The sequence below is a fragment of the Oncorhynchus kisutch genome, linkage group LG8, assembly GCF_002021735.2.
Source record: "Oncorhynchus kisutch isolate 150728-3 linkage group LG8, Okis_V2, whole genome shotgun sequence".
NCBI lineage: Eukaryota > Metazoa > Chordata > Actinopteri > Salmoniformes > Salmonidae > Oncorhynchus > Oncorhynchus kisutch.
In genome coordinates this window covers 66,045,674-66,072,843 of record NC_034181.2, presented here as the reverse complement: position 1 = coordinate 66,072,843, position 27,170 = coordinate 66,045,674, and the positions used below count along the sequence as shown (strand labels likewise).

The window sequence follows — 27,170 nt, the reverse complement described above, 5'->3', positions numbered from 1 at the left end:
ATTTTTTTCAAATCTCCTTAAAATGAGTTTTGCTTTCCTGCTGCAGTTGCATTGCTAATTGTGCAAAAGGTGGAAAACCAATATAGTATTTGACAGATGAGAGAGCTTTGAAGTGTGTGCCAGGACTGCTGCTCTGCGTATTGCCTAGTGGTCCATGATCAGAGGGACCTGCCTGGTAGAGACACAGGGGGCAACACTCCTCCATTCATCCTCCCATTCCAATTCCTCTCTCTCACAAAGCAGACCTACAGCTCTCCATCTCACCTCATTAACCTCCCTGTGCTCCTCTCTCCCCTCTCTCCTCCTCTCCTCCAGATGTACCAATGTCCCTACTGCAAGTTCAGCAACACGGACCTGAACCGCCTGAGAATGCACGTGATGACGCAGCACTCTGTCCAGCCCATGTTCCGCTGTCCGCTCTGCCAGGACATGCTGAACAACAAGATCCATCTGCAGTTCCACCTCACACACCTCCACAGCGTGGCGCCCGACTGCGTTGAAAAGCTCATCGCCACGGTACGTTTGTGTGTTCGTGTGTGTGTGTGTCTGTGTGGACTGTGGATACAGTATGTGTAGGCACTGTATTCTTTAGAAATATTTAACCATGGCCCCTGCAATGCTGTTACATACCAATAGTCAGCTCAATTATAAATAGGGAATGCACATTCCCTCAAACTAAATGAAACCATCCTAAAATATCAATGCCAAGCCTCCTGCACACATCCATCTCTGTAAAATAGGGTGAACACAACTGTTGTAATAATAATGATAATAATGATTGCATTTATATAGCGCCTTTCCACCTACAGCAGGTGCTCAAAGAGCTTTACATAGTAGGGGGAAAGTCACCTCTTCCACCCACTTGGGTGATGTACTGCAACCATTTAATACCAGAAGGCTCACCTCACATCAGCTATTGTACAAATACAAATATGGTGTTTTATAAGCTAAACAGCTGTAAATGGTTCTGAGATGTTCAAGGTAGTTCAGTCCGTAATCCTCTCGCTGGGTTTTCCTGTTGCATTGTGGTCTTTCTGTTTGTGAAGTGTCTCTTCTCTGCAGCCCAGAGATGACTGTTACTCCCCCTGCCTGCCTGCCTGCCTGCCTGCCTGCCTGCCTGCCTGCCTGCCTGGCTGTTTGTAATGGAGCATGTCTCTCCAGTCTTCTCTCTTCCAAATTGATGACATTTAAAGCTTTATCAAAATACAAAGGAAACTGTTAATTGTGAAATGGCTCCAGGACATCCCATTGACTCACTGCCAGTCAGGTATTATGGGGATCAGATGCTTTAGCCATATTCTAAGGTGCCGTTGTCTAATGTGCCTATGGTCAATGAGCCCTTTTTTTGGTCTCATTGTTATCGTAGTCAGTTGAGTGCGGTGGGGAGAGAGAGACAGATAAGTCTGTTGTTTGCTGGATCTTACCTCCCAGTCCATTTATTCTCAGGAGCACATTGATATTCTCTCAGTGTCTGTGATCACCTCAGTGCTGTTCTAAACAAAGGCTTTTTATAAACAATATATTCAAGTTATTGTGACACAGATTCATTTAAATGTAATTAATACTTTTTTCTTTTAATGAAATGAAAGTTCAGGCAGTGGAAATATTATTATTCACTATTTCTTTAATCTCACGTGAATAATGAATGCACCAATTTCACAAAGAGACAATAGAGACTGTGTGTCTGTACAATCACTCCTAACGTTTCCCATATATATCCACACATAGCGGCACAAAAAACATAAAGACTGAAGCATGAATATACATTCTGTTAGATATAGTTAGATATATAGAGTTAGATATATAGATATATAGTTAGATATAGACTCACACAAATGTAATATCAGTATTTACAACATGGACTCTGTCTACCTCTGCTACATTACCCCAGCAAAAGAGCTCATTTTGTTTTAATCATCATCAAACGGAAATGTGGTTTTATTTGCTCTCCTTTGATTTCCTGTAAATTACTGTGCAAATGTTGACGTTTGTTCTCGCCTGTGGAACAGAATTGCTCGCTGGACAATCATTCAGGAGAACGGTGCTTTGCCTAGCTGCCTAGCCATCTTCCTGGCCCAGCTAGAAAGCAAATGGCGAACACTTTAGTATGGAAGGCAGCAGTATTTATCTTTTATAGAGATAATAATGCACCGAGCCCCTACAAAGACTCAGGAGAGAACCATAGGTAATATAATGCACATTAAAACCAGCACCTTTTTTTTTATTTCTACTGGTGGATATAGATGGAACGGTACTCTACTGGTGAATATAGATGGAATGGTACTCTACTGGTGGATATAGATGGAATGGTACTCTACTGGTGGATATAGATGGAATGGTACTCTACTGGTGGATATAGATGGAACGGTACTCTACTGGTGGATATAGATGGAACGGTACTCTACTGGTGGATATAGATGGAATGGTACTCTACTGGTGGATATAGATGGAATGGTACTCTACTGGTGAATATAGATGGAATGGTACTCTACTGGTGGATATAGATGGAATGGTACTCTACTGGTGAATATAGATGGAATGGTACTCTACTGGTGGATATAGATGGAATGGTACTCTACTGGTGGATATAGATGGAACGGTACTCTACTGGTGAATATAGATGGAATGGTACTCTACTGGTGGATATAGATGGAACGGTACTCTACTGGTGAATATAGATGGAACGGTACTCTACTGGTGGATATAGATGGAATGGTACTCTACTGGTGAATATAGATGGAATGGTACTCTACTGGTGGATATAGATGGAATGGTACTCTACTGGTGGATATAGATGGAACGGTACTCTACTGGTGGATATAGATGGAATGGTACTCTACTGGTGAATATAGATGGAATGGTACTCTACTGGTGGATATAGATGGAACGGTACTCTACTGGTGGATATAGATGGAATGGTACTCTACTGGTGAATATAGATGGAATGGTACTCTACTGGTGGATATAGATGGAACGGTACTCTACTGGTGGATATAGATGGAATGGTACTCTACTGGTGGATATAGATGGAACGGTACTCTACTGGTGGATATAGATGGAATGGTACTCTACTGGTGAATATAGATGGAATGGTACTCTACTGGTGGATATAGATGGAATGGTACTCTACTGGTGAATATAGATGGAATGGTACTCTACTGGTGGATATAGATGGAATGGTACTCTACTGGTGAATATAGATGGAATGGTACTCTACTGGTGGATATAGATGGAATGGTACTCTACTGGTGGATATAGATGGAACGGTACTCTACTGGTGAATATAGATGGAATGGTACTCTACTGGTGGATATAGATGGAATGGTACTCTACTGGTGGATATAGATGGAACGGTACTCTACTGGTGAATATAGATGGAATGGTACTCTACTGGTGGATATAGATGGAATGGTACTCTACTGGTGGATATAGATGGAACGGTACTCTACTGGTGGATATAGATGGAATGGTACTCTACTGGTGGATATAGATGGAATGGTACTCTACTGGTGGATATAGATGGAACGGTACTCTACTGGTGAATATAGATGGAATGGTACTCTACTGGTGGATATAGATGGAACGGTACTCTACTGGTGGATATAGATGGAATGGTACTCTACTGGTGGATATAGATGGAATGGTACTCTACTGGTGGATATAGATGGAACGGTACTCTACTGGTGAATATAGATGGAATGGTACTCTACTGGTGGATATAGATGGAACGGTACTCTACTGGTGGATATAGATGGAATGGTACTCTACTGGTGGATATAGATGGAATGGTACTCTACTGGTGGATATAGATGGAACGGTACTCTACTGGTGGATATAGATGGAATGGTACTCTACTGGTGGATATAGATGGAATGGTACTCTACTGGTGGATATAGATGGAACGGTACTCTACTGGTGGATATAGATGGAACGGTACTCTACTGGTGGATATAGATGGAACGGTACTCTACTGGTGGATATAGATGGAACGGTACTCTACTGGTGGATATAGATGGAACGGTACTCTACTGGTGGATATAGATGGAACGGTACTCTACTGGTGGATATAGATGGAACGGTACTCTACTGGTGGATATAGATGGAACGGTACTCTATTTTGTTCACATGTGTAGTAGACGAGCCTAATGAATTCTGAATAGAAGACTTTTATTTCATGCCGACCGTGCATAAAGATGCACACACTCTCTCAACCTTCATTTTTATCCACCATGTGCTCTCTTTCTCTCGCTATCTCTCTCTCTCTCTCTCTCTCTCTCTCTCTCTCTCCTGCAGCCCCATCCTTCCATTACCCCTCCCTCCGTCTCTCGCTCCCTCTCTCTTCCTCTCTCTCCTCCCTTTCCTCTCTCATTCTATGTCTCATTTTCTGTCTGTCTAAGATAGGGGTAATGAAAATAATTGTGCTTCATTAATTCTGAGTCTGGCTAGATGATAGCCATTTTGAACTATGTTTGCCAATTAGGCGGTCCAAATTAAAAGTGACCTTGGGATACTCTCTGCTCTTGCCTCTCGTCGTCTAATGAAGAGGTTGTCTAGAAACAGTACACTTTGTAATGTAAATCGCTGCTGTGTTTTGTATTTGTGATATTCTCCATGCTGGTTGCGTTAATTTGCCACTCTCTGTTTGGAGGAGAGAGAGAAGGGAGAAGAAAACAGAAAGGAAGGAAAATGTCTGAACATTTTCCAGTGAATTTCTGATGAGACTAATCGCACAGTGATGGACTAGTGAATGTTTACTGTTCCACTTAACCCCGGGGCCCTATGCAAACCCGCTGTTGCTTGAGGAGGACTCAGCCTTGTGTAGGACTAAAGTGGACCTGTTTGGAGCTGTGTGCCATGCTTTGTTCACAGACATGTCCTCATTGTCACTATTTGCTGGACACACTGCCAGTTGCAGACTGACAGAGAGTGTGTTCCTTTTAGAAGCACAGGCCAGACCAAAGGCTAAAATACACAAATATAGACAGAGGCATTTGATTATTTTATGTTTCAGATGACTAGGTGAATCCATTATGCCTTTATATATTACTCCCGGTGACTTAAGGTTAAATATATGTTGATAAGATTTGACTGATTCTTTTTGAAGAATATGAATATCATGTTAGATAGTAAAGGTCAAAACAGCTATTTGAATTACATTATTCCTTTTCATTTTGTATAGCCTCGTTTGATGTTATCACCCACACATACACATTTAAGTAAAGAGGCAAAGCCAGGATGACCATTGTGGGGTGATAGGAGAGAAGAAAGGTGGTTCATTGCAGTAAGGAGAACCTGAAATGGTAGAGGATTAATAGAGGCATGGAGAGGGGTGGGGAGAGACTGTGGGGAGTAGGGAGAAGGGTTGGGAGAGACTGTAGGGAGTAGGGAGAAGGGTGGGGAGAGACTGTGGGGACTAGGGAGAAGGGTGGGGGGAGACTGTGGGGACTAGGGAGAAGGGTGGGGAGTAGGGAGAAGGGTGGGGAGAGACTGTGGGGAGTAGGGAGAAGGGTTGGGAGAGACTGTGGGGACAAGGGAGAAGGGTGGGGAGAGACTGTGGGGACTAGGGAGAAGGGTTGGGAGAGACTGTGGGGAGTAGGGAGAAGGGTGGGGAGAGACTGTGGGGAGTAGGGAGAAGGGTTGGGAGAGACTGTGGGGACAAGGGAGAAGGGTGGGGAGAGACTGTTGGGACTAGGGAGAAGGGTGGGGAGAGACTAGGGACTAGGGAGAAGGGTGGGGAGAGACTGTGGGGAGTAGGGAGAAGGGTGGGGAGAGACTGTGGGGACTAGGGAGAAGGGTGGGGAGAGACTGTGGGGAGTAGGGAGAAGGGTGGGGTGAGACTGTGGGGAGTAGGGAGAAGGGTGGGGAGAGACTGTGGGGACTAGGGAGAAGGGTGGGGAGAGACTGTGGGGACTAGGGAGAAGGGTGGGGAGTAGGGAGAAGGGTGGGGAGAGACTGTTGGGACTAGGGAGAAGGGTGGGGAGAGACTGTGGGGACTAGGGAGAAGGGTGGGGAGAGACTGTGGGGACTAGGGAGAAGGGTGGGGAGACTGTGGGGACTAGGGAGAAGGGTGGGGAGAGACTGTTGGGACTAGGGAGAAGGGTGGGGAGAGACTGTGGGGACTAGGGAGAAGGGTGGGGAGAGACTGTGGGGACTAGGGAGAAGGGTGGGGAGTAGGGAGAAGGGTGGGGAGAGACTGTGGGGAGTAGGGAGAAGGGTTGGGAGAGACTGTGGGGACAAGGGAGAAGGGTGGGGAGAGACTGTGGGGACTAGGGAGAAGGGTTGGGAGAGACTGTGGGGAGTAGGGAGAAGGGTGGGGAAAGACTGTTGGGACTAGGGAGAAGGGTGGGGAGAGACTGGGGACTAGGGAGAAGGGTGGGGAGAGACTGTGGGGAGTAGGGAGAAGGGTGGGGAGAGACTGTGGGGAGTAGGGAGAAGGGTGGGGTGAGACTGTGGGGAGTAGGGAGAAGGGTGGGGAGAGACTGTGGGGACTAGGGAGAAGGGTGGGGAGTAGGGAGAAGGGTGGGGAGAGACTGTTGGGACTAGGGAGAAGGGTGGGGAGAGACTGGGGACTAGGGAGAAGGGTGGGGAGAGACTGTGGGGACTAGGGAGAAGGGTGGGGAGTAGGGAGAAGGGTGGGGAGAGACTGTTGGGACTAGGGAGAAGGGTGGGGAGAGACTGGGGACTAGGGAGAAGGGTGGGGAGAGACTGTGGGGACTAGGGAGAAGGGTTGGAAGAGACTGTGGGGACTAGGGAGAAGGGTTGGGAGAGACTGTGGGGAGTAGGGAGAAGGGTTGGGAGAGACTGGGGAGTAGGGAGAAGGGTTGGGAGAGACTGTGGGGACTAGGGAGAAGGGTGGGGAGAGACTGTGGGGACTAGGGAGAAGGGTTGGGAGAGACTGTGGGGAGTAGGGAGAAGGGTTGGGAGAGACTGTGGGGAGTAGGGAGAAGGGTTGGGAGAGACTGTGGGGAGTAGGGAGAGGGGTGGGGAGAGACTGTGGGGAGTAGGGAGAAGGGTTGGGAGAGACTGTAGGGAGTAGGGAGAAGGGTGGGGAGAGACTGTGGGGACTAGGGAGAAGGGTGGGGGGAGACTGTGGGGACTAGGGAGAAGGGTGGGGAGAGACTGTGGGGACTAGGGAGAAGGGTGGGGAGAGACTGTGGGGACTAGGGAGAAGGGTGGGGAGAGACTGTGGGGACTAGGGAGAAGGGTGGGGAGAGACTGTGGGGACTAGGGAGAAGGGTGGGGAGAGACTGTGGGGACTAGGGAGAAGGGTGGGGAGAGACTGTGGGGACTAGGGAGAAGGGTGGGGAGAGACTGTGGGAGTAGGAAGAAGGGTGGGGAGAGACTGTGGGGAGTAGGGAGAAGGGTGGGGAGAGACTGGGGACTAGGGAGAAGGGTTGGGAGAGACTGTGGGGAGTAGGGAGAAGGGTTGGGAGAGACTGTGGGGAGTAGGGAGAAGGGTGGGGAGAGACTGTGGGGAGTAGGGAGAAGGGTGGGGAGAGACTGTGGGGACTAGGGAGAAGGGTTGGGAGAGACTGTGGGGAGTAGGGAGAAGGGTTGGGAGAGACTGTGGGGAGTAGGGAGAAGGCTTGGGAGAGACTGTGGGGACTAGGGAGAAGGGTTGGGAGAGACTGTGGGGAGTAGGGAGAAGGGTTGGGAGAGACTGGGGAGTAGGGAGAAGGGTTGGGAGAGACTGTGGGGACTAGGGAGAAGGGTGGGGAGAGACTGTGGGGACTAGGGAGAAGGGTTGGGAGAGACTGTGGAGAGTAGGGAGAAGGGTTGGGAGATACTGTGGGGAGTAGGGAGAAGGGTTGGGAGAGACTGTGGGGAGTAGGGAGAGGGGTGGGGAGAGACTGTGGGGAGTAGGGAGAAGGGTTGGGAGAGACTGTGGGGAGTAGGGAGAAGGGTGCGGAGAGACTGTGGGGACTAGGGAGAAGGGTTGGGAGAGACTGTGGGGACTAGGGAGAAGGGTGGGGAGAGACTGTGGGGACTAGGGAGAAGGGTTGGGAGAGACTGTGGGGAGTAGGGAGAAGGGTGGGGAGAGACTGTGGGGAGTAGGGAGAGACTGTGGGGACTAGGGAGAAGGGTGGGGAGAGACTGTGGGGACTAGGGAGAAGGGTGGGGAGTAGGAAGAAGGGTGGGGAGAGACTGTGGGGAGTAGGGAGAAGGGTGGGGAGAGACTGTGGGGACTAGGGAGAAGGGTTGGGAGAGACTGTGGGGAGTAGGGAGAAGGGTTGGGAGAGACTGTGGGGAGTAGGGAGAAGGGTGGGGAGAGACTGTGGGGAGTAGGGAGAGACTGTGGGGACTAGGGAGAAGGGTGGGGAGAGACTGTGGGGACTAGGGAGAAGGGTGGGGAGTAGGGAGAAGGGTTGGGAGAGACTGGGGAGTAGGGAGAAGGGTGGGGAGAGACTGTGGGGACTAGGGAGAAGGGTGGGGAGAGACTGTGGGGACTAGGTAGAAGGGGTGGGAGAGACTGTGGGGACTAGGGAGAGGGGTGGGTTGGGTTAGGTTGGGGTACTGTGAATTGAAATGCGGCGTGGGGAGTGAGGATGATTATTCTATTTGGGGAGTTAATTGAAGGAAGGTGACGCAGACAGTGCCTCAACTCCCGACCTCTTCCAATCTCAATTACCGATTATTGTTAAATAGGACCCGCTTAATGAGTGCATTTGATGAATTGTTGTATTTCTTTAAGGGGAAAGAGGGGCTATGAGGGGAGATATGGGAGAGGAACAGTGGTGGGGGTAGATAATACGGAGGGAGGTGGCTGTCATTCACCCATGATTGACTTCAACCTTTTGAGAGCAAAGAAAACCTGGCCGCTTCTCTGCACATTTTTAATCAATATTCATTGCTCCTTGAAATCTTCTAATTAAAATGGTAGAAACAAATTAAACCATTGTATAGTGGAAAAATACATAGCATTCCTCCTGAAACGTCATTTTGTTGCATATTTGTTCATACATATTTATTGAACCTGTTCATGTTTGGATTTATCCATAGTAGCTCTAGTTTTGTATTCTTAATGCACCTGAAATAACTCTAACGTAACTGACATTAAACCACTATATTGTGACGTATGCAGGGTTGGAAGGCGTAGAATATTTCCCCAAACTGATAGTGCTTATATTACCCAGAATGCCTCTTTTCTGTTCTGGTCCTTATCATTGGAATGGGATGCGCTTTTTTCACAGAATAATTATTTAATTAGGTGGCCTAATAAGCTTTTCAGTTGGCCAAGGTAGGCTTTTCAGGCCGTCTCACTAATTGGCTGCAGCAGAACTTTCCATTCGCATGACAAAACACCAGCAGTGATCAAAGTACAAATTCCAGGGATGGCAAATAAAGTCAAAAGTAATATGATTATTTGTGCATGTGTGTGTGAGTGCATGTGAGAGAGAAACCTTGTGCAAGGGTTTCCACGATTTTTTAAGATGTCTATCAATTCCATCAGGAAAATATGTGTGAAGTTTTAAATGGAAAGAATATATAACAACACAATCTTTTTGTGAGCTTACAGAAACTCAGTTGTATAATAGGACCACACAGTAACTAACATGGGACGTGTCTTGTGTTTGATTTTCCAGGTGACGGCATCAGAGGTTCTGCCAGAAAGCATGTTCATACCAGTACCAGGCCCAGACAGAGAGGCACAAAGCAACACCCCACAGGCCCCGGCTAACTCCAGCTCTGAAGATATCAAGAAACAAGCCGGTCAGTATAGCACCATGTTTTTACCTATGCTTTAATTGTCCCTCCTTTCATTTAAATGTGAAGGATAGCGATGACAATGTTCTCATTACCCAGTCTCCCTTTGGAAAATGTAATGAAAATGCAGGGGATCATGCCAAGGCCATCATTGACAACAAAGGAAAAATCATGATTCCTGCATCTGCAGGAGTCTGAATTAGTTATTACTTCTGTGTTTTGCAACTACCCCCTCCCTGGGGATTCTGAAATGATACATGTGTCAAGGACTCCTAAGTAGAGATAAGATGTCCTCTGTTGAAATGACATTTTCTTGCACAAAGACTCTGCTTATGTGGGAGCCTCTTTAATCCATTTTTTCTTTCTCTTTATTTATTGACAGAACCATCAGATGCTGAGCCTGAGAAAGGGGTCTCACTGCCTACAGAAATAGCTGAAGCTCGCAAGTCACCTCTGGAGGATCAGCAGTCTGGAAGGGAAGACACAGGATTCCTGTGTTGGAAGAAAGGCTGTAACCAGGTCTTCAAGTCCTCCAATTCCCTCCAGGTGCACTTCAACGAGGTTCACAACAAAAGGCCTCAGCTGCCTGTCTCGGACCGGCATGTCTACAAGTACCGCTGCAACCAGTGCAGCCTGGCCTTCAAGACGGTGGAGAAACTGCAGCTGCACTCTCAGTACCACGTCATCAGAGCAGCCACCATGTGCTGCCTCTGTCAACGCAGCTTCAGGACCCTGCAGGCCTTGAAGAAACATTTGGAAACCAGCCACCTAGAGTTGAGTGAGGCTGACATTCAACAGCTCTACGGAGGCTTACTGATGAACGGAGACCTTATGGTCATGGGAGATCCATCACTTGGAGAGGACCACGGAGGACTGGGAGAAGATGACAAAGAGGGAGATGACAGTGACCAAGAGGAGAAGCAAAGCCCAACAGGCAGCGACTCTGGCTCATTGCTAGAAGATTTTGGATCAGAGCCCAAGCGTGCCCTGCCATTCAGGAAAGGTCCTAACTTTACCATGGAGAAGTTCCTGGACCCATCTCGTCCTTTCAAGTGCACGGTGTGCAAAGAGTCATTCACACAGAAGAACATCCTTCTGGTTCACTACAACTCTGTCTCACACCTGCACAAGGTCAAGCGGGCCCTACAGGAGTCCACCACTGGTCAACCAGAGCCCACCAGCAGCCCTGACAACAAACCATTCAAGTGCAACACTTGCAACGTGGCTTACAGCCAGAGCTCTACTCTAGAGATCCACATGCGCTCTGTCCTCCACCAGACCAAGGCCCGAGCAGCCAAGCTTGAAGCAGCAGGAGGAAACACCAGCTCCAGCAGTGGCTCTGGATTAAGTGGTGGTGGATCCTCCATCAGCACTTCAACTCCAAGCCCAAGCCCAGCTACTAACTCAACAACCAGCTCTAGCAACCACAGCTCTTCTGGGGCTCAGACTACACAGAGTATTCTTGGAGGCAACCACATGAGCCAGTCTCACAGCATTGAAAGCCTTGGGAACTCCTCGATGACTTGTCATCCGTCACCGTCTGAAAACCATGAATCGAAAAAGAAGAAATTTGCAGACATGCTCTCTGCAAGGGGACAGCAGCAGCAGCAGCAGCAGCTTCAACAGCAACAACAACAGCAGTTGGCTCAGGCCCAAGCCCAAGCCCAGGCCCAGCTCCAACAAGAGCTCCAGCAGCAAGCTGCTCTCATCCAGTCCCAGCTCTTCAACCCAGCACTTCTGCAGCACTTTCCCATGACAACTGATGCTCTTCACTCACTGCAGCAACAGCAGCTGCTATTCCCTTTCTACATCCCTGGAGCAGAATTCCAACTGAACCCAGAGATGAACCTCAACAGTTCTGCACTTGGCCTGTCAAGCTCCACTGCCAACTCTCTGTTGGAGGACCTGAAGAACTCTGCCCAGCAGGCTCAGGCTCAGAGCTGCCTGCAACAGCAGCTGATGCACCACCACCTTCAGCAGCAGCACCAACAACAGCAGGCCCAAGCCCATTCTCAGGCCCAGGGCCAGATGGCTTTGCTGCAGCAGAGTGCCAATCTCCTTCACCAGGCTGAGAAAAAGCAGAAGGCCGCTGCCGCCCACAATGAGAAGCAAGAGAGAGAAAGGGAAATACAAAGAGAAAAAGACCTAAGAGAGAAAAATGAGGAACATGTCACAAAAGACAGTTCTGACAACAAGTCAAACGAAAAAAAGGAGATGCAACAGACTGCAATGAACTCCAACCACGATCCTGGCTTTCCTCCACCAAGGATTGCATCAGATGCTCGTGGAAATGCCACTAAAGCTCTTCTGGAGAACTTTGGGTTTGAGCTAGTGATTCAATACAATGAAAACAAGCAGAAAGCTCAGAAGAAGCCAGCAGGGCCTGGACCAGCTGGAACAAGCACGCCTGGTGGGATCACGAGAGTGGTGGACCCCATCGAGGGATTGGAGAAGCTGGAATGTGAGGCCTGTGGAAAACTATTTTCAAACATACTGATTCTGAAGAGTCATCAGGAGCACATCCATCAGGCTTTCTTCCCATTCCGCTCCCTGGAGAGATTTGCCAAGGAATACAGAGAGCAGTATGACAAACTGTATCCACTCAGACCCCAGACACCAGAGGCTGCTCCCCCTGCTCCTCCACCTCCTCCTCCTCCTCCTCCTCCACCTCCACCCCCTCCACAGAGAGCCCCAACACCAAATATTCCTGTCTCTGCTCCCTCCATCACACCCCCAACTGTGTCTACCCCACAGCCTCCTGTTCAAATGGCTCAAATGTCCATGCCAATGGATATGCCCCTCTTCTCACCACTCATGATGCAGTCAATGTCTCTACAGTCTATGCCATCTCAAATGCAATCCCAGATGTCATCTGTGGAGTCACAGTCACTGGCTAATGATCTGGCCCAGCTTTACCAACAGCAGCTTACACCAGCCATGCTACAGCAGCAGCAGAATAAGAGGCCCCGGACACGTATCACTGATGACCAGCTTAGGGTCCTTCGGCAGTACTTTGACATCAACAACTCCCCCAATGAGGAGCAGATTAAAGAGATGGCAGATAAGTCAGGGCTGCCCCAGAAAGTCATCAAACACTGGTTCCGCAACACCCTCTTCAAAGAGCGCCAGCGCAACAAAGACTCACCCTACAACTTCAACAACCCACCCATTACCACTCTGGAGGATACCAAAATTGACTCTAAACCCCCTTCCCCTGAGCCTCAAAGACAGGAGTGTTATGGGAGTAAAAGATCCTCAAGAACAAGGTTTACAGACTACCAATTGAGGGTGCTTCAAGACTTTTTTGATGCTAACGCCTACCCCAAAGATGATGAATTTGAACAGCTCTCCAACCTTCTGAGCCTCCCCACACGTGTCATTGTGGTGTGGTTCCAAAATGCTCGTCAGAAGGCACGCAAGAATTATGAAAACCAGGGGGATGGAAGCAAAGATGGTGAACGAAGAGAGCTGTCCAATGACCGTTACATTCGCACCACCAATCTGAACTACCAGTGCAAGAAATGCAGTCTGGTTTTCCAGCGTATATTTGACCTCATAAAGCACCAAAAGAAGCTGTGTTACAAAGATGAAGACGATGACGGGCAATACGACAGCCAAAACGAGGACTCTATGGATCTTTCTCATGAATACTACACTCCCTCTGGGTCTTCCTGTCACACCCCTATGCCTTCCTCCTCAAGCCTCTGCCCTCTCCCTCCCTCCACCTCAGCTTTCTCCCACCTCTCATCCTCTGAGAAGGAGGAAGCCTCACCAGCTAACACATCAAACTCTTATGATGAGAAGCCCAAACATTTGGCTGAAATGTCCTCAGATCCACGTGAGCACCAGACCACCATCAAACAGGAGACTGTGCATCAGCCCCAATCTGAGACTCAACATCAGAGAAGAGAAGCACGAGATGAGAAGCCACAAACAGCCCCAAAGACAAACAAGCATTCTTCTCCTTCCCTCTCTCAGCAGCAACGTGACTGTGGTCCCTCAGTCTCTCAGACAACCCAGGCTGAGAGAGCTTCTCAGAGCTCCCACATGGGCCCCAACCCTCACATGAGCTCTGCATCACAGCAACAACTGGCACAGCAAATGATCCAATACCAGTGTGAGCAGTGCAAGCTTGGCTTCCCATCCTTTGAGCACTGGCAGGAGCACCAGCAACTCCACTTCCTCTCTGTGCAAAACCAATTCATCCACCCTCAGTTCTTGGACCGCCCAATGGACATGCCCTTCATGTTGTTCGATCCTAGCAATCCCCTGTTGGCCAGTCAACTCCTCTCTGGGGCCATGCCACAGATCCCAAGCAGCTCTGCCACCTCTCCATCAACACCCACCTCCACCATGAACTCCCTGAAGAGGAAGTTGGAGGAGAAAGCAGGCACTAGCCCAGGAGAGAATGACAGCACCAACAGTGGGGAGGAGCCACAAAGAGACAAGCGCCTCAGGACTACCATCACACCTGAGCAGCTGGAGATCCTCTATCAGAAATACCTATTGGACTCAAACCCTACTCGAAAAATGCTTGACCACATTGCTCATGAGGTGGGACTGAAGAAGAGGGTAGTGCAAGTTTGGTTCCAAAATACCAGAGCCAGGGAAAGGAAGGGTCAGTTTCGGGCTGTAGGGCCTGCTCAAGCTCACCGGCGATGCCCTTTTTGTCGTGCTCTCTTCAAGGCGAAAACTGCACTAGAGGCACATATCCGTTCCCGCCATTGGCATGAAGCCAAACGTGCTGGTTACAACCTAGCTCTCGCTGGCATGTTCACTGAGGAAGGGATGCAAATGAAGATGGATCCTCTGGATATCTCCAGCTATTCCCAGCTTGCACCTTCTAACAATGATGGACAATGCTCCTCTCTGTCACCAGTGAGCAAAAACATGGAGTTGTCTCCCAGGGCCCTTTTGAGCCCTTCATCCATTAAAGTTGAAGGAGGAATGGAGGACTTTGAGAGTCCATCTATGTCCTCTGTCAACCTTAGCTTTGACCAGAACAAACTTGATAATGACGACTGTTCTTCAGTAAATACGGCCATCACAGATACCACCACTGGTGATGAGGCCAATGCTGACAATGACAGTGCTGATCAAAAGCATGGTCAAAATAGTGGTGATTACCTGTCTAAGTCTGTGGGTACAGCCCCCTCTCTTGAAAATGACGACCAGATGTCATCAGGGCTGGTGAGCCCTGCGACAAGCTATTATGCTAGAGACTATGAAAATGAGAATATAATCGACTACAGTGAGACCTCCAGTCTGGCTGATCCCTGTTCACCAAGCCCCGGAGCTTCCGGCAGCAGGAGCATCGACAGTGGAGACCGTCCTGGCCAAAAGCGCTTCCGAACTCAGATGACTAACCTCCAGCTGAAGCTACTCAAGTCCTGCTTCAATGACTACAGGACACCTACCATGCTGGAGTGTGAGGTACTTGGCAATGACATCGGACTTCCAAAAAGGGTGGTTCAGGTGTGGTTCCAGAATGCTCGCGCCAAGGAGAAAAAGGCTAAGCTCAGCATGGCTAAGCACTTCGGGATCAACCACACATCCTACGAGGGGCCGAAGACGGAGTGCACTTTGTGCAGTGTCAAGTACAGTGCCCGTCTCTCTGTGCGAGATCACATCTTCTCTGCACAACACATCACCAAGGTAAAGGACACCATTGGGAGCCAACTGGACAAGGAGAAGGAGTACTTTGACCCAGCTACTGTTCGCCAGCTGATGGCCCAGCAGGAGATGGATCGCATCAAGAAAGCCAATGAGGTCCTGGGACTGGCACAGCAGCAAGCCATGCAGCAGCAGGGAATCTTTGATAGCCCCGCCCTGCAGGCCCTGAACCTTCAGTCTGCCTATTCAAATCTGCAAGGGATGCCCCCTGGACTTCTGCCAGGTGTCGGAAGCACCTCCCTACCTGGCTTTAACTCATCAAACTCAGGTATGTCATCGCTTAGACGTCACATAGATCACTGTTTCATCAGAATTGTCTTAAACCAATGAAGCCCTCTTGGATCAAATTTAATATTTTGTAATATCCACAATTGAAAAGAAGTGCTGTACCAGTCTGAGGGTCTCATTCAAGTAAAACAATTAACTAGGTATTAACTGGGAAAACTAGTAAGCACTTCTGGATTAAATAGGGCTCTGAATTTCTCCTACGTTTTTCAGTAGGCAACGTTTTGACCTTCTTCAGATTAAATACCCTTGTCATCAATCAATCTGTCATCTGGAAATATTCACATTGGACTACATACTCTACATGTAATATAATGTAACAGTGTGAGGGAACCTTCCGTTTTAATCTGGATTTGCCAGGCAGCTGTAAGCATGTTATGTTTTACATCACATTGTATTTCATAATGAGTCATGCATTCTAGTAAAAGTCCTTCATTTGACTGTGTTGGCCTGCGTTATTGGAGAGACGCTACTACAACAAACAAATACAATATGAAATCAGAATGAACATCTCCAGACATCTGCTGTCAACTTCATGAGCTACTTGAACTGTTACCATTCAGTTAGAGAACATTAAACAAGTCCTCAAATGAATAATAATAGCTCACTTCCTTCTCAAACCTCTTTGACCTTGGGAACATTAGTAGTACTTGACCTTATTATCATTTAAATTACATGTTTTGATTAAGATTTCCTAAGTTTGTTTAAAGGTCAGTGTCATACTTTATGTAAAGAAACCATTTGCACATGTTTGAAGTAGTAGACACTAGAGTCTGTATTATCTTAAGATAATTTTGTCTGTTGTTTTCTTTATTATTGCCCTGCTGCATCTTGATTGATTAACTCTAGTAAATATTGTGATTGAGACCTCTTCTTAAGGGCCTTCCTGGAAAGGCTGAGTTTCTGATTGGCTAACGTTGAGTCATCAAAAGCAATCTAAGGAATTACCTCTGGTTAAAAACATTTCTCTTCAAGAAGGGCTCAGTTATTAATGCACTGAGCTCCAATAATTAGTGCGTACAGTAGCTCTCTAGAACACCTCACTTAGAAAAACACATACATGCATCTATGAATAACTAATGTCTGAATCCCCCTCTAACTCTGAATTCTCCCATTTCTCTGTTTCAAAACCTCTAGCTTTAACTCCTCCCAAACCTCCAAACCTCCTGAACATGCCTGGCGCCAGTGTTCCTTCACCCAGCCTCCCTATGTCTGGATTACCCAACAAGCCTCCCTCCTCCTCATCCTTGGCATCACCCAGCCCAGCACAGGCCAACACATCTGTCGCCCACTCCAGCCCTACTTCCACCTCCACCTCCACCACCACAACAACCCAGTCAGGCTCCCGCCCTGAACACCCCAAAGAGCGTAATGCTGAGAGGTCAAGAGAGAAGGAGAAGCCCCACCACAAGGAGAAGACAGAGAAGCCCTCAACGCCATCCTCCACTGGAGGCACCCCAGCCCCATCCACCTCTGCTGCCAGCGCCAAGAAAGAAAAACAAGATGCAGCTGTGCCCGCCACCTCCATGCCCACGCCGGGTATGGAGTATGTGGTGGACCCTGCCCAGCTCCAGGCCCTGCAGGCTGCCTTGGCATCGGACCCTACAGCTCTGCTGACTAGTCAGTTCCTGCCCTACTTCATGCCTGGATTTTCCCCGTATTACGCCCCACAGATACCTGGGACTCTCCAAGGCGGCTATCTGCAGCCAATGTACGGCATGGAAAGCATGTTCCCCTACAACCCAACATTGTCCCAAGCGCTGATGGGTCTGTCCCCAGGGTCCCTGCTTCAGCACTACCAGCAATATCAGCAGAGCCTGCAGGAGGCGCTACAGCAGCAGCAGCAGCAGCTTCAGCAGATCCAGCAACCCAAAGCGAGCCAAACTCCAGTACCCCCTCAACCTTCGGGGGACCGCAAAGAATCTGCCAAAGATCCACCGAAAACAGAGGAGCAGAAAGGCAACCCCCACAGAGAGATCTCTTCCTCCTTCTCCTCTCACAATAACCTACCCTCCAAGCAGAACGAGATGGATGGCAAAGTCGCAGACCCCCTTCTAGACCAATACATCGTCCCCAAGGTGCAGTACAGGCTGGCGTGTCGCAAATGTCAAGCAGTCTTCAGCAAGGAAGAAGCGGCCGTCAATCACCTGAAGTCTATCTGCTTTTTCGGTCAGTCTGTGGCAAACTTGCAAGAGGTGTTGTTGCGTGTCCCCATTGGCGCAGGTGCAAGGGTGGGCAGCCTCTACGACTGCCTGGCCTGCGACACCACGTTGGATGGGGACAAAGCGCTTAGTCAACACCTGGATTCGGCTTTGCACAAACACAGAACAATCAAGCGATCAGCCAGAAATGCCAAAGAGCACGCTACTAGTTTATTACCTCACTCTTCAGCCTGCTTCCCCGAACCTAACACCGCATCTACCTCGCAGTCTGCCACTCATCTCATCAGCACCCCCCCTCCCCCGCCAACGACATCAGCCACCATGCCGTCCTCCTCTGTCTCTTCATCCTTGTGCTCCTCCTCTGCCACCCCACTCAACACCACAGCTGCCGGCAAACCCTGGCCCCAGGCCCCTTTCTCCAGAGCTTTAGCTGGGAAGCCCAATGCCACTCCTTCTTCTTCTTCTTTTCCTCCAGTATCCTCACCTTCAACGGTTACCTCAAGTTCATTGAGCACCTCAGGAGTTCAGACCTCGATACCAACAGACGTCTTTACCGACGAGTCTGACTCTGACAGCAGTCAGAAGTCAGCAGACAGGCTGGGCAGGACGGCAGAGGTGCCGCAACAGCCCGGCTGTCTCAAAGACAGTAGTAGTTGTAGTAGTAATCTTGCTAGTGTAGGAACGGACTCCATCAGATTGTAAAAGAGCTTTCAGTGATGGACAATATTTAAAAAACGCAAAAGACAAAAAAAAAACACAAATGGGAAAAACAAACAAAAAAGCAGCGATGTTAAAATACGTTTAAAAGTATACAAAACAATTTCAGAAAAAGATGTGTAAAGACTAACTGCAATTCCAAAGCTTGTAACCAAAAATTTAAATGTTAGTGGATTGTTTTCCCATATCAACATGCTGGTTTTCATTTCTTTCAACTTAAATATATACATTTATATGTATAAGAATAGAAAGATCACTGCAGTTAAGTTTTGGGTAATGATAGAGGAATGCTGGACTGCCTCAAAGTTGTTAAATGGCCCAAGAACCCTTTTGACAAAGTCAACAAGCTGTCCCTTGTTTGTGTAATTATTTCCACTTAATAGCACAGTCACAAAAAGCCAGTATGTACTGTATGGGAGAATAGTCTAACACTTTTCTGCTATCAAAGCATTCAAATACCAATGGCTTGCAAAAGTAAAAAGAATAATGTAATGTCTATTTTATTCTCAGGTCAACAGCTCACAGACGTTTTTCTGTTACAGAAATTCATTGTTTTACACCTTTCGTTCCAAACAGGAGAAACATTATTATTCTTTTTTTTTTTTCCAGAAATTGATTTTAATGACAGAAAGTTTTAAAATGAGTGAAAATATCATAAAGGCATAGCTTTCTGGGCATTTAAAATGGTAGCTGATCTGCTGATTTTAAACATTTGAAATACTCTTAAAGGGGGAAATTTGCAATCTGGAGAGCATTGGAGACATGTTGATGGGGGATAAAAAAAAGATTTTTTTGATAAAAAAAACTTTCTGTATTTATGATAGATATGAACATTTTTGGTGTTAAGTAGATTGTTGCATTGGAAATGAATTTAAACAGTATGGTAGATTGAAAAAAAACTTTGTACATTTAGCTTTTGTATCGTCCAACTTTAAGGCGCTTCATTTGATGTTGTCTTGGTCATTCCGATAGACTAGATTATGGAGCAGTAACTTACCTGAACTTTATTTCTGTCTTATTCTCGGCTTCTTGGCTAACGTTCACCCAACTGCCACTCTCCCACTAGGCAGGATCCTCTCTTTCAAAATGGTTTTTCTCTCTGTTTTGGTTGGTATGGTTCTAACCAAAAAAGAAAAAAAGACCTGGGGTGAAATGTTAAACAATATTTACTTCTATTTCTGTTACCTTTGTGCACTTAACACTGTCTGACTCATAATTCTCACTTTACTTGTTCCTCTCTCTCCTCACTTTGTTTTTCTCGTCCCCTGCATCTGTAGATATGAAGATAGTTACTCCTCCTCGTGCACTACGAAGCAGGCCTTTTGTTCTTCATGTAGTGTGGCTACAGTATTGTTTTGGCTTTATTTTAATTTAGACTTTACGTTGTTGTTGTCATAGATGAAGAAAATGAAAAAATAATAATAATAATAATTTCCACGCTTTAAAACAAAAAGAAAATCCAAAGACTAAACACTTTCACCATTGGTGCATAAAGATGAGAAAAGAGGCTTCTTTATACTTGAGAATTTGTTGCTGTTTTTAGAGGAAAGAAAACAAAGTTTTAAAATAAATGAGTACGCATCAGAGTTGCCGTTTTTGCTTCTTTGCAAGCAGACAGGTGGCTTTTTTACGTAAAATACCAAGAATACCAAAAACCAAAAAAGGAACCTTGTCCTTGCATTGTGGAGTAGCAGTGTTACAGAGCCATTGCAGTTGTAAGATAGAGGTTATAAGTCTTCGTTTGAACTTTTCTGTTACTCACAAAAAGTTTTTTTTATTTTTTAAGAAAATGTACAAGGTCTGGTCTTCAAGGACATACGTTTTGCTGCTAATGTAGAATTTGAAAAAAGAACACCTAGCTAGATGCATGCTCATTTTGCTTTTTGGCTAAGCTTTAACTAAAACAACAATAAACCATTTTCTTGCCTCTGCGACATCTTTTTTTTTTCTTCTTGCAAAAACGGAACTTTGAAGACTGTGAATATATGTTCCAAAGGACATTTTTGCCGATTTTCTTTTTGAACAGACCAATGTTTAAAGCCAATGATATATAACATTAGTAAAGAACAGTGCATTCCAAATATCACATTAACGTTTTTTGTTTTGTTTTCTTAAAGCAAGGACTGATTTCATTTTAATAATTTGAATTATTATTATATATTTTTCTCATTTCTAAGGTGACTGTAAGCTGTTGTGTAAAGTTACATTCTGTTTGCTAAACAAAATTACCTAGATCTGTCATTTTGTGTCTGGCATTGAAAGTTGATAAGAACCCCTCCTTCCAGTTAAATTTGTTACTCACTTGATCAGCAAGTAATAGTGGTTACCAATACATGTATATGATACATCTGGTACTGATGCGTCTCCTAGGTTACATCATCATGCCTCTCAACTTACAAGTCTCAGAAGGAAATAATGGCTGTTTTGATAAGTCTGGAGTGCTGGCCCAACTTTCTGGCACATCCAGTTGTGACTTGGCCCAGGTGTCTGCAGGGCTTTAAACCATTTTCACGCACCATGTTGATTACAGGTTTCTAAGGGACGTCTTCATTCCAAAGCGTTATAAGTCTGGTAAAAACAGGAGTTTTTTTGAAGATGTCCCTTGTGTTCAGATACTGCAGTTAAGAGGTATGTCATGCCTTCATGTCCAAAGAGCTCACTCGCTCCATCTTATTGCAGTGGAAATGGATGTGCTTAATTATCCACACTCTCTCATAGATGAACAACTTTTATTTAATTCCTTTACACCAAAACCAAGGCATATTTAAATTTGTGAATAACTGGTTTTCGGCCACTAGTGTATAGCAAGTGTATTTGCCATAATTCATACAAAGCTGCAATCTAGGAAGTGTGTTAAAAGTGTTACGTCTTGCAGAGCAATGTGATTTGGTGTTAATACTTCCTTACGCATGCTGTTGAAATTGGGTTGATTTGGTCTGCAAGCTTGCCACTCCTCTAATCATGTTCTCTAGAATATTGTTCATATGATTCTTTTTGAGAATTCTAATGTTGTACAGTTTATTCTTGAATGCGTTTGCTTTATTTTGGTTTTCAGATGTCAGACATGTACTATTATTTTCTTATAACTATTTTATGTTATTTTAGTTTCTGTATATTACTTTTCCTCATATAAATTAACACTAGCTTTAATTTCAATTGCTGAATTTAAAAAAAAAAAAATTATTCTATGACCTGGCCACTTTATGGTGTAATAATGTTCTTATATTTGTTTGTCTTTTTGACACTGTTTGATCTCTTATTTCCAAAGTGTAATCTTTGTTTTGGGCTCTTTCGTGGAAGACGGTCATGGTCTTCTTCACAACAGATTCAGCCAGCATGGACTGTGTGTGTGAGTTTGTATGTGTGCGTATGAGTGTGTTTCATAAGAGCCAGCATCAGTTTTGAGTTTTTATACATTTTATTTTATACTGTACTTTTATTTACGCACCAAAACGTACTGAACCGAAAGCTGGATTATGAATAAAGTGGTGAAGTTTTAGAAAATTTGAATTTTAAAGGTAACAATAATCAAAAAGAGGAGAAAGACGATACCGAAGCACTGAGCAGTTTTTATTTTGATTGAATATATGAATGTGGCCAAAGCTTTATGCAGTTAAAAACAAAAATAAAAATTACAATTTGTGCCCCAGATAAGTGTATATTTTATTGTGGCACAAAACAATAGATAACTGAGATCCTTTCACTCACATTGGAATACTTGATTTTCATGGACAATTACAAAGAAATAAAAAGACAAGGTTTTGCTGTAGAGGTCATCTTTTGCCCACTGTGAAAATGAACATGTATACAGATATAGATATATTTAAAACAAGACATCAACTTTTTTGTTTGAAATGATAAAGAAGGAATGAAAAGAAGAAATGAACTCTGGGAAACTTTGGAGATCTTGCTGAGAGGACAGGGGAGGCTGTGGGCACACCAAAACTGGGCATGGGAGCCAAAGGCAGGGTCAAGGCGGCTTTAATATCACAACCATATTTGCTTACATCTCTGAGATGGGAATGGACTCTGGAACCAGTGGACATGTGACACAGAGAGGAAAGACATTAGATAAAGAAGCTGAACTATAGTGGCTCCAGCTGCTTCCTGGCTCTGTCTGTCTCTCTCTCTTCTCCAGCTCGGCCTCGTCTTCTGCTCTTTTACGGACATGTTTCCGCACTTCTGGACGGGATGGACAGAGATGCTCGCTTCATTTCTCCCGGTTCATGTTGTTGCTACCTGTTTCATTTCCTCCTGCTTGTCTCGCTGATGGACAAGTATAAGCTCTCCAGTCAGATGGCGGCTCGCCCCTCTCTCTGTTCATCACACCAACCAAAAAGAGAAATGAGCCAGAGAGAAAGGGGAAGGGTTTTCTAGGCTGTCATTCCTAAAGAGGCAGATACACACAAAAAAAGCGAATCAACCAAAATTAACAACCAAACTAACAAACAACCAAACAAAACCGTTTGCTCCAACTTCAAAGATGAACTGTTACTTGGAGCTCTCTCTGTTCCTTTTGTGACTCCTGGTGCCACAATGTTTTTTTTAATGCATTTTCTTTTTCTTTTTGTTTCCTTGAATTATTCCTCCTCCGAGCCTCACAAGCATGGCTCCGTGGCTCCAGGCAGCCCACTGAGGGTAGAAAAAACAGCCTTGCAATGTACAAAAAAGAGCAAGTTAAACCAAAAATGTTGTTCTTGATGTCTTTTCTATACTGTAGTCTTGTTAGCTTTTTTGTTACTGTAATTATATGATGAAGATTTCCAAACTGTACCAAATGACATGGAAACTAACATACATAAAACCACATGGAACTTCAGACTTTTAAAGAAACTTTTGTCACAAAAACCTTGTTGTCCTAGTTAAGTTGATTGTAGATGGTAATTGAATATACTCCTTTGAAAATATTTCATCAAGTATGTTTCTTGCTCATTGTGATACATTAAAAAAGGATGAGCATAAAATGCATTACTTGTGTGCCTCATCCTTGTGTGTTTTGTTTGAATTCGGTTGTATTGTATGAATGAAGACTGCAGATGAAGAGTGCAAAAGTTGAGTGTTACATACAGAGAGAGAATGTTGATCACTAAAATAGTGGTTTGTACATTTAGCTCAAATCGGAAAGCCTTTCCTGCCATGAATGATTTGTATACGTTGATACTACTATAGCTGCACTCTCTGTACCAACCATGAACATTTGATCCTTTATGCTTTCTTCTGTATTTACAGTGTAGAGTTGAAATACAGTAACCTTACACAGCCATAGCTTAGCAGTATTCTCCATAATATCTATTATTGTCCAACCGTATCCTTCACATTTGTATCTTATTAAGGGTAATAATGATCTTAAAACATCATTTGCATCGTCATTGTTTTAATTAATGCATAAAAAGTGTGATCTTGTCAGATCTCTTGAGCCTCTTCTTAATCTTCCATGCCCTAAGATGTGTCATCCTTCATATTTAGATCCCTGGTAGGGACGCTCACTGGACATGATTAATTAAAACATATTAAGGAACGAATGCAGGATCTCACTTAATTAGAAGTGGCTGTTTGTGACTAATTCAAGTTGATTAAGGCTGAGAAAAATTATACCTCCAAGTGAAGTATGTTATGAACAGCAGTACTTTTTAATTCCTTTTGACTGATGTTGGAACTCAAGTGCATTGTGTATTAGTACTGGGCACTCATTTGAAAATTAAGTAATTGAGAAGCTTGGATTTCTAATTATTAGTGCTTGTGTGTGCTGTTTGCAGCTCTCAGCCTTGAGAATGTGCTACAAGTGTCTGTATGTGTCATTGTTTTGCATGTGTTTGGATGACTATTGGAATGAGGATGTGAGAATGAAAGGCAAATTATCTTGTACCTGATCACACATGGCACAACAAGCCCAGAGCCAGATCACACATGGCACAACGAGACCAGAGCCAGATCACACATGGCACAATGAGACCAGAGCCAGATCACACATGGCACAACGAGACCAGAGCCATGTATTTAGAGAGTTGGGCCAATGAGGTTTCAGCATTATGATGCATTTACATGACACTACCTCATTCTATGGTAGCTATGTTAGCTCCCATTAACATTACATTGGGAATATTTAAACCATAGAATAAGAATGATACATTTCATTAGCAATTTAGTATGATCTTTATGATTTAAACAATGCTATGCAACTGAATGTCTAGAATTAGAACAATATTCAACATTGTAAAGTTGTCCTAACTTTGTGACTCTGAAAGAGACCTTTCAGAGGGCTGCTGGGACAGGCTGTTCTATGATTTCTAATGAGCAACCTGGAGGCCAAGAGACGACTCACTCTGATCCAAGTAGATGTAGTAACTCCTGTAGCCAACCATAGGCCAGGAACCTGCTACCACATACAGTTGAAGTCGGAAGTTTACATACACTTAGGTTGGAGTCATTAAAACTCGTTTTTCAACCGCTCCACAAATGTCTTGTTAACAAACTATAGTTTTGGCAAGTCGGTTAGGACATCTACTTTGTGCATGACACAAGGCATTTTTCCAACAATTGTTTACAGACTGATTATTTCACTTATAATTCACTGTATCACAATTCCAGTGGGTCAGAAGTTTACATACACTAAGTTGACTGTGCTTTAAACAGCTTGTAAAATTCCAGAAAATGATGTCATGGCTTTAGAAGCTTCTGATAGGCTAATTGATATAATTTGAGTCAATTGGAGGTGTACCTGTGGATGTATTTCAAGGCCTACCGTCAAACTCAGTGCCTCTTTGCTTGACATCATGGGAAAATCAGAAGAAATCAGCCAAGATCTCAGAAAAACAATTGTAGACCTCCACAAGTCTGGTTCATCCTTGGGAGCAATTTCCAAACGCCTGAATGTACCACATTCATCTGTACAAACAATAGTATGCAAGTATAAGCACAATGGACCACACAGCCACCATACCGCTCAGGAAGGAGACGCATTCTGTCTCCTAGAGATTAACGTACTTTGGTGCGAAAGGTGCAAATCAATCCCAGAACAACAGCAAAGGACCATGTGAAGATGCTGGAGGAAACAGGTACAAAAGTATCTATATCCACAGGAAAACGAGTCCTATATCGACATAACTTGAAAGGCTGCTTAGCAAGGAAGAAGCCACTGCTCCAAAACCGCCATTTAAAAGCCAGACTACGGTTTGCAACTGCACATGGGGATAAAGATTGTACTTTTTGGAGAAATGTCCTCTGGTCTGATGAAACAAAAATAGAACTGTTTGGCCATCATGGCCATTGTTATGTTTGGGGGGAAAAGGGGGAGGCTTGCAAGCCAAAGAACAACATTCCAAACGTGAAGCACTGGGGTGGCAGCATCATGTTGTGGGGGTGCTTTGCTGCAGGAGGGACTGGTGCACTTCACAAAATAGATGCATCACGAGGAAGGAAAATGATGTGGATATATTGAAGCAACATCTCAAGACATCATCAGTCAGGAAGTTAAAGCTTGGTTGCAAATGGGTCTTCCAAATGGACAATGACCCCAAGCATGCTTCCAAAGTTGTGGCAAAATGGCTTAAGGACAACAAAGTCAAGGTATTGGAGTGGCCATCACAAAGCACTGACCTCAATTCTATAGAAAATGTGTGGGCAGAACTAAAAAAGCGTGTGTGAACATGGAGGCCTACAAACCTGACTCAGTTACACCAGCTCTGTCAGGAGGAATCGGCCAAAATTCACCCAACTTATTATGGGAAACTTGTGAAAGGCTACCCGAAACGTTTGACCCAAGTTAAACCATTTAAAGGCAATGCTACCAAATACTAATTGAGTGTATATGTAAACTTCTGACCCACTTGGACTGTGATGGAGAAAGAAAAAAAAATAATAATAATAATAAAATAATAATAAAATAAATAAATAATTCTCTACTATTATTCTGACATTTCACATTCTTAAAATAAAGTGCTGCTCCTAACTGACCTAAGACAGGGAATTGTTACTAGGATTACATGTCAGGAATTGTGAAAAAGTTAAATGTATTTGGCTAAGTTGTATGTAAACTACCGACTTCAACTGTATATCTCAACTGTACAGCATGACATCAGACTTATGAATGTAACATTGATTTAGTGTTAGAGTAGGTATCATATTCACAGTGTTATCCTTTGTAGTTTTTGGCATGCAGTAGGCTCCAAGCTGTTCCCTTACTTTATGCACAGGAGTCACAGAGGTTAGGGGGCCATTACGATTCACCCTACAATATTAACAGGAAAGGGCCTTTTGCATCAGTAACACATTTCCAATGCATTCTTTGTATTTTTCTTGTCTTTGCAAGAAACTGTGACACGGTTGTACCATATTGGTTTGATTGTAATGCTGGAGGTCTTTATGAAACGAAATAACAAACTGAAATAACAAGGGAGGACCTTGATAGTGGGGCCCCCTCCTATCCAGCCCCAGTCAGGAACGGTGTGACACACGAGGGCATGCGCTCCCCTTTGGAAGTTTCCTTTAATAAAGGAGTACGTTATTATTATTGCCTTGTGACCTTTAGTGAGCTCCAGTCTGAGAAGATTTGATTGAATTGCTGTCTGTTTTACTATAAATAGGGATGAAGAGGGTGGGCGGAGTCATTGAGAGCCTTACTGAATTCTT

The 27,170-nt window shown here is 45.1% G+C and overlaps 1 protein-coding gene across 1 annotated transcript in view; it reads left to right on the top strand.

The window, feature by feature from the left end:
• The window catches only part of LOC109895393 (zinc finger homeobox protein 3), a 184,757-nt gene extending 161,247 nt beyond the window's left edge, over window positions 1–23,510 (top strand). The window contains 6 exon segments of the mRNA XM_031830911.1: window positions 316–516; window positions 9,585–9,711; window positions 10,088–15,646; window positions 16,801–16,969; window positions 16,971–17,014; window positions 17,017–23,510. Coding sequence (XP_031686771.1) covers window positions 316–516; window positions 9,585–9,711; window positions 10,088–15,646; window positions 16,801–16,969; window positions 16,971–17,014; window positions 17,017–18,527 — 7,611 coding nt within the window. The 3' untranslated portion in view covers window positions 18,528–23,510.
• Window positions 23,511–27,170: the final 3,660 nt, after the last annotated feature.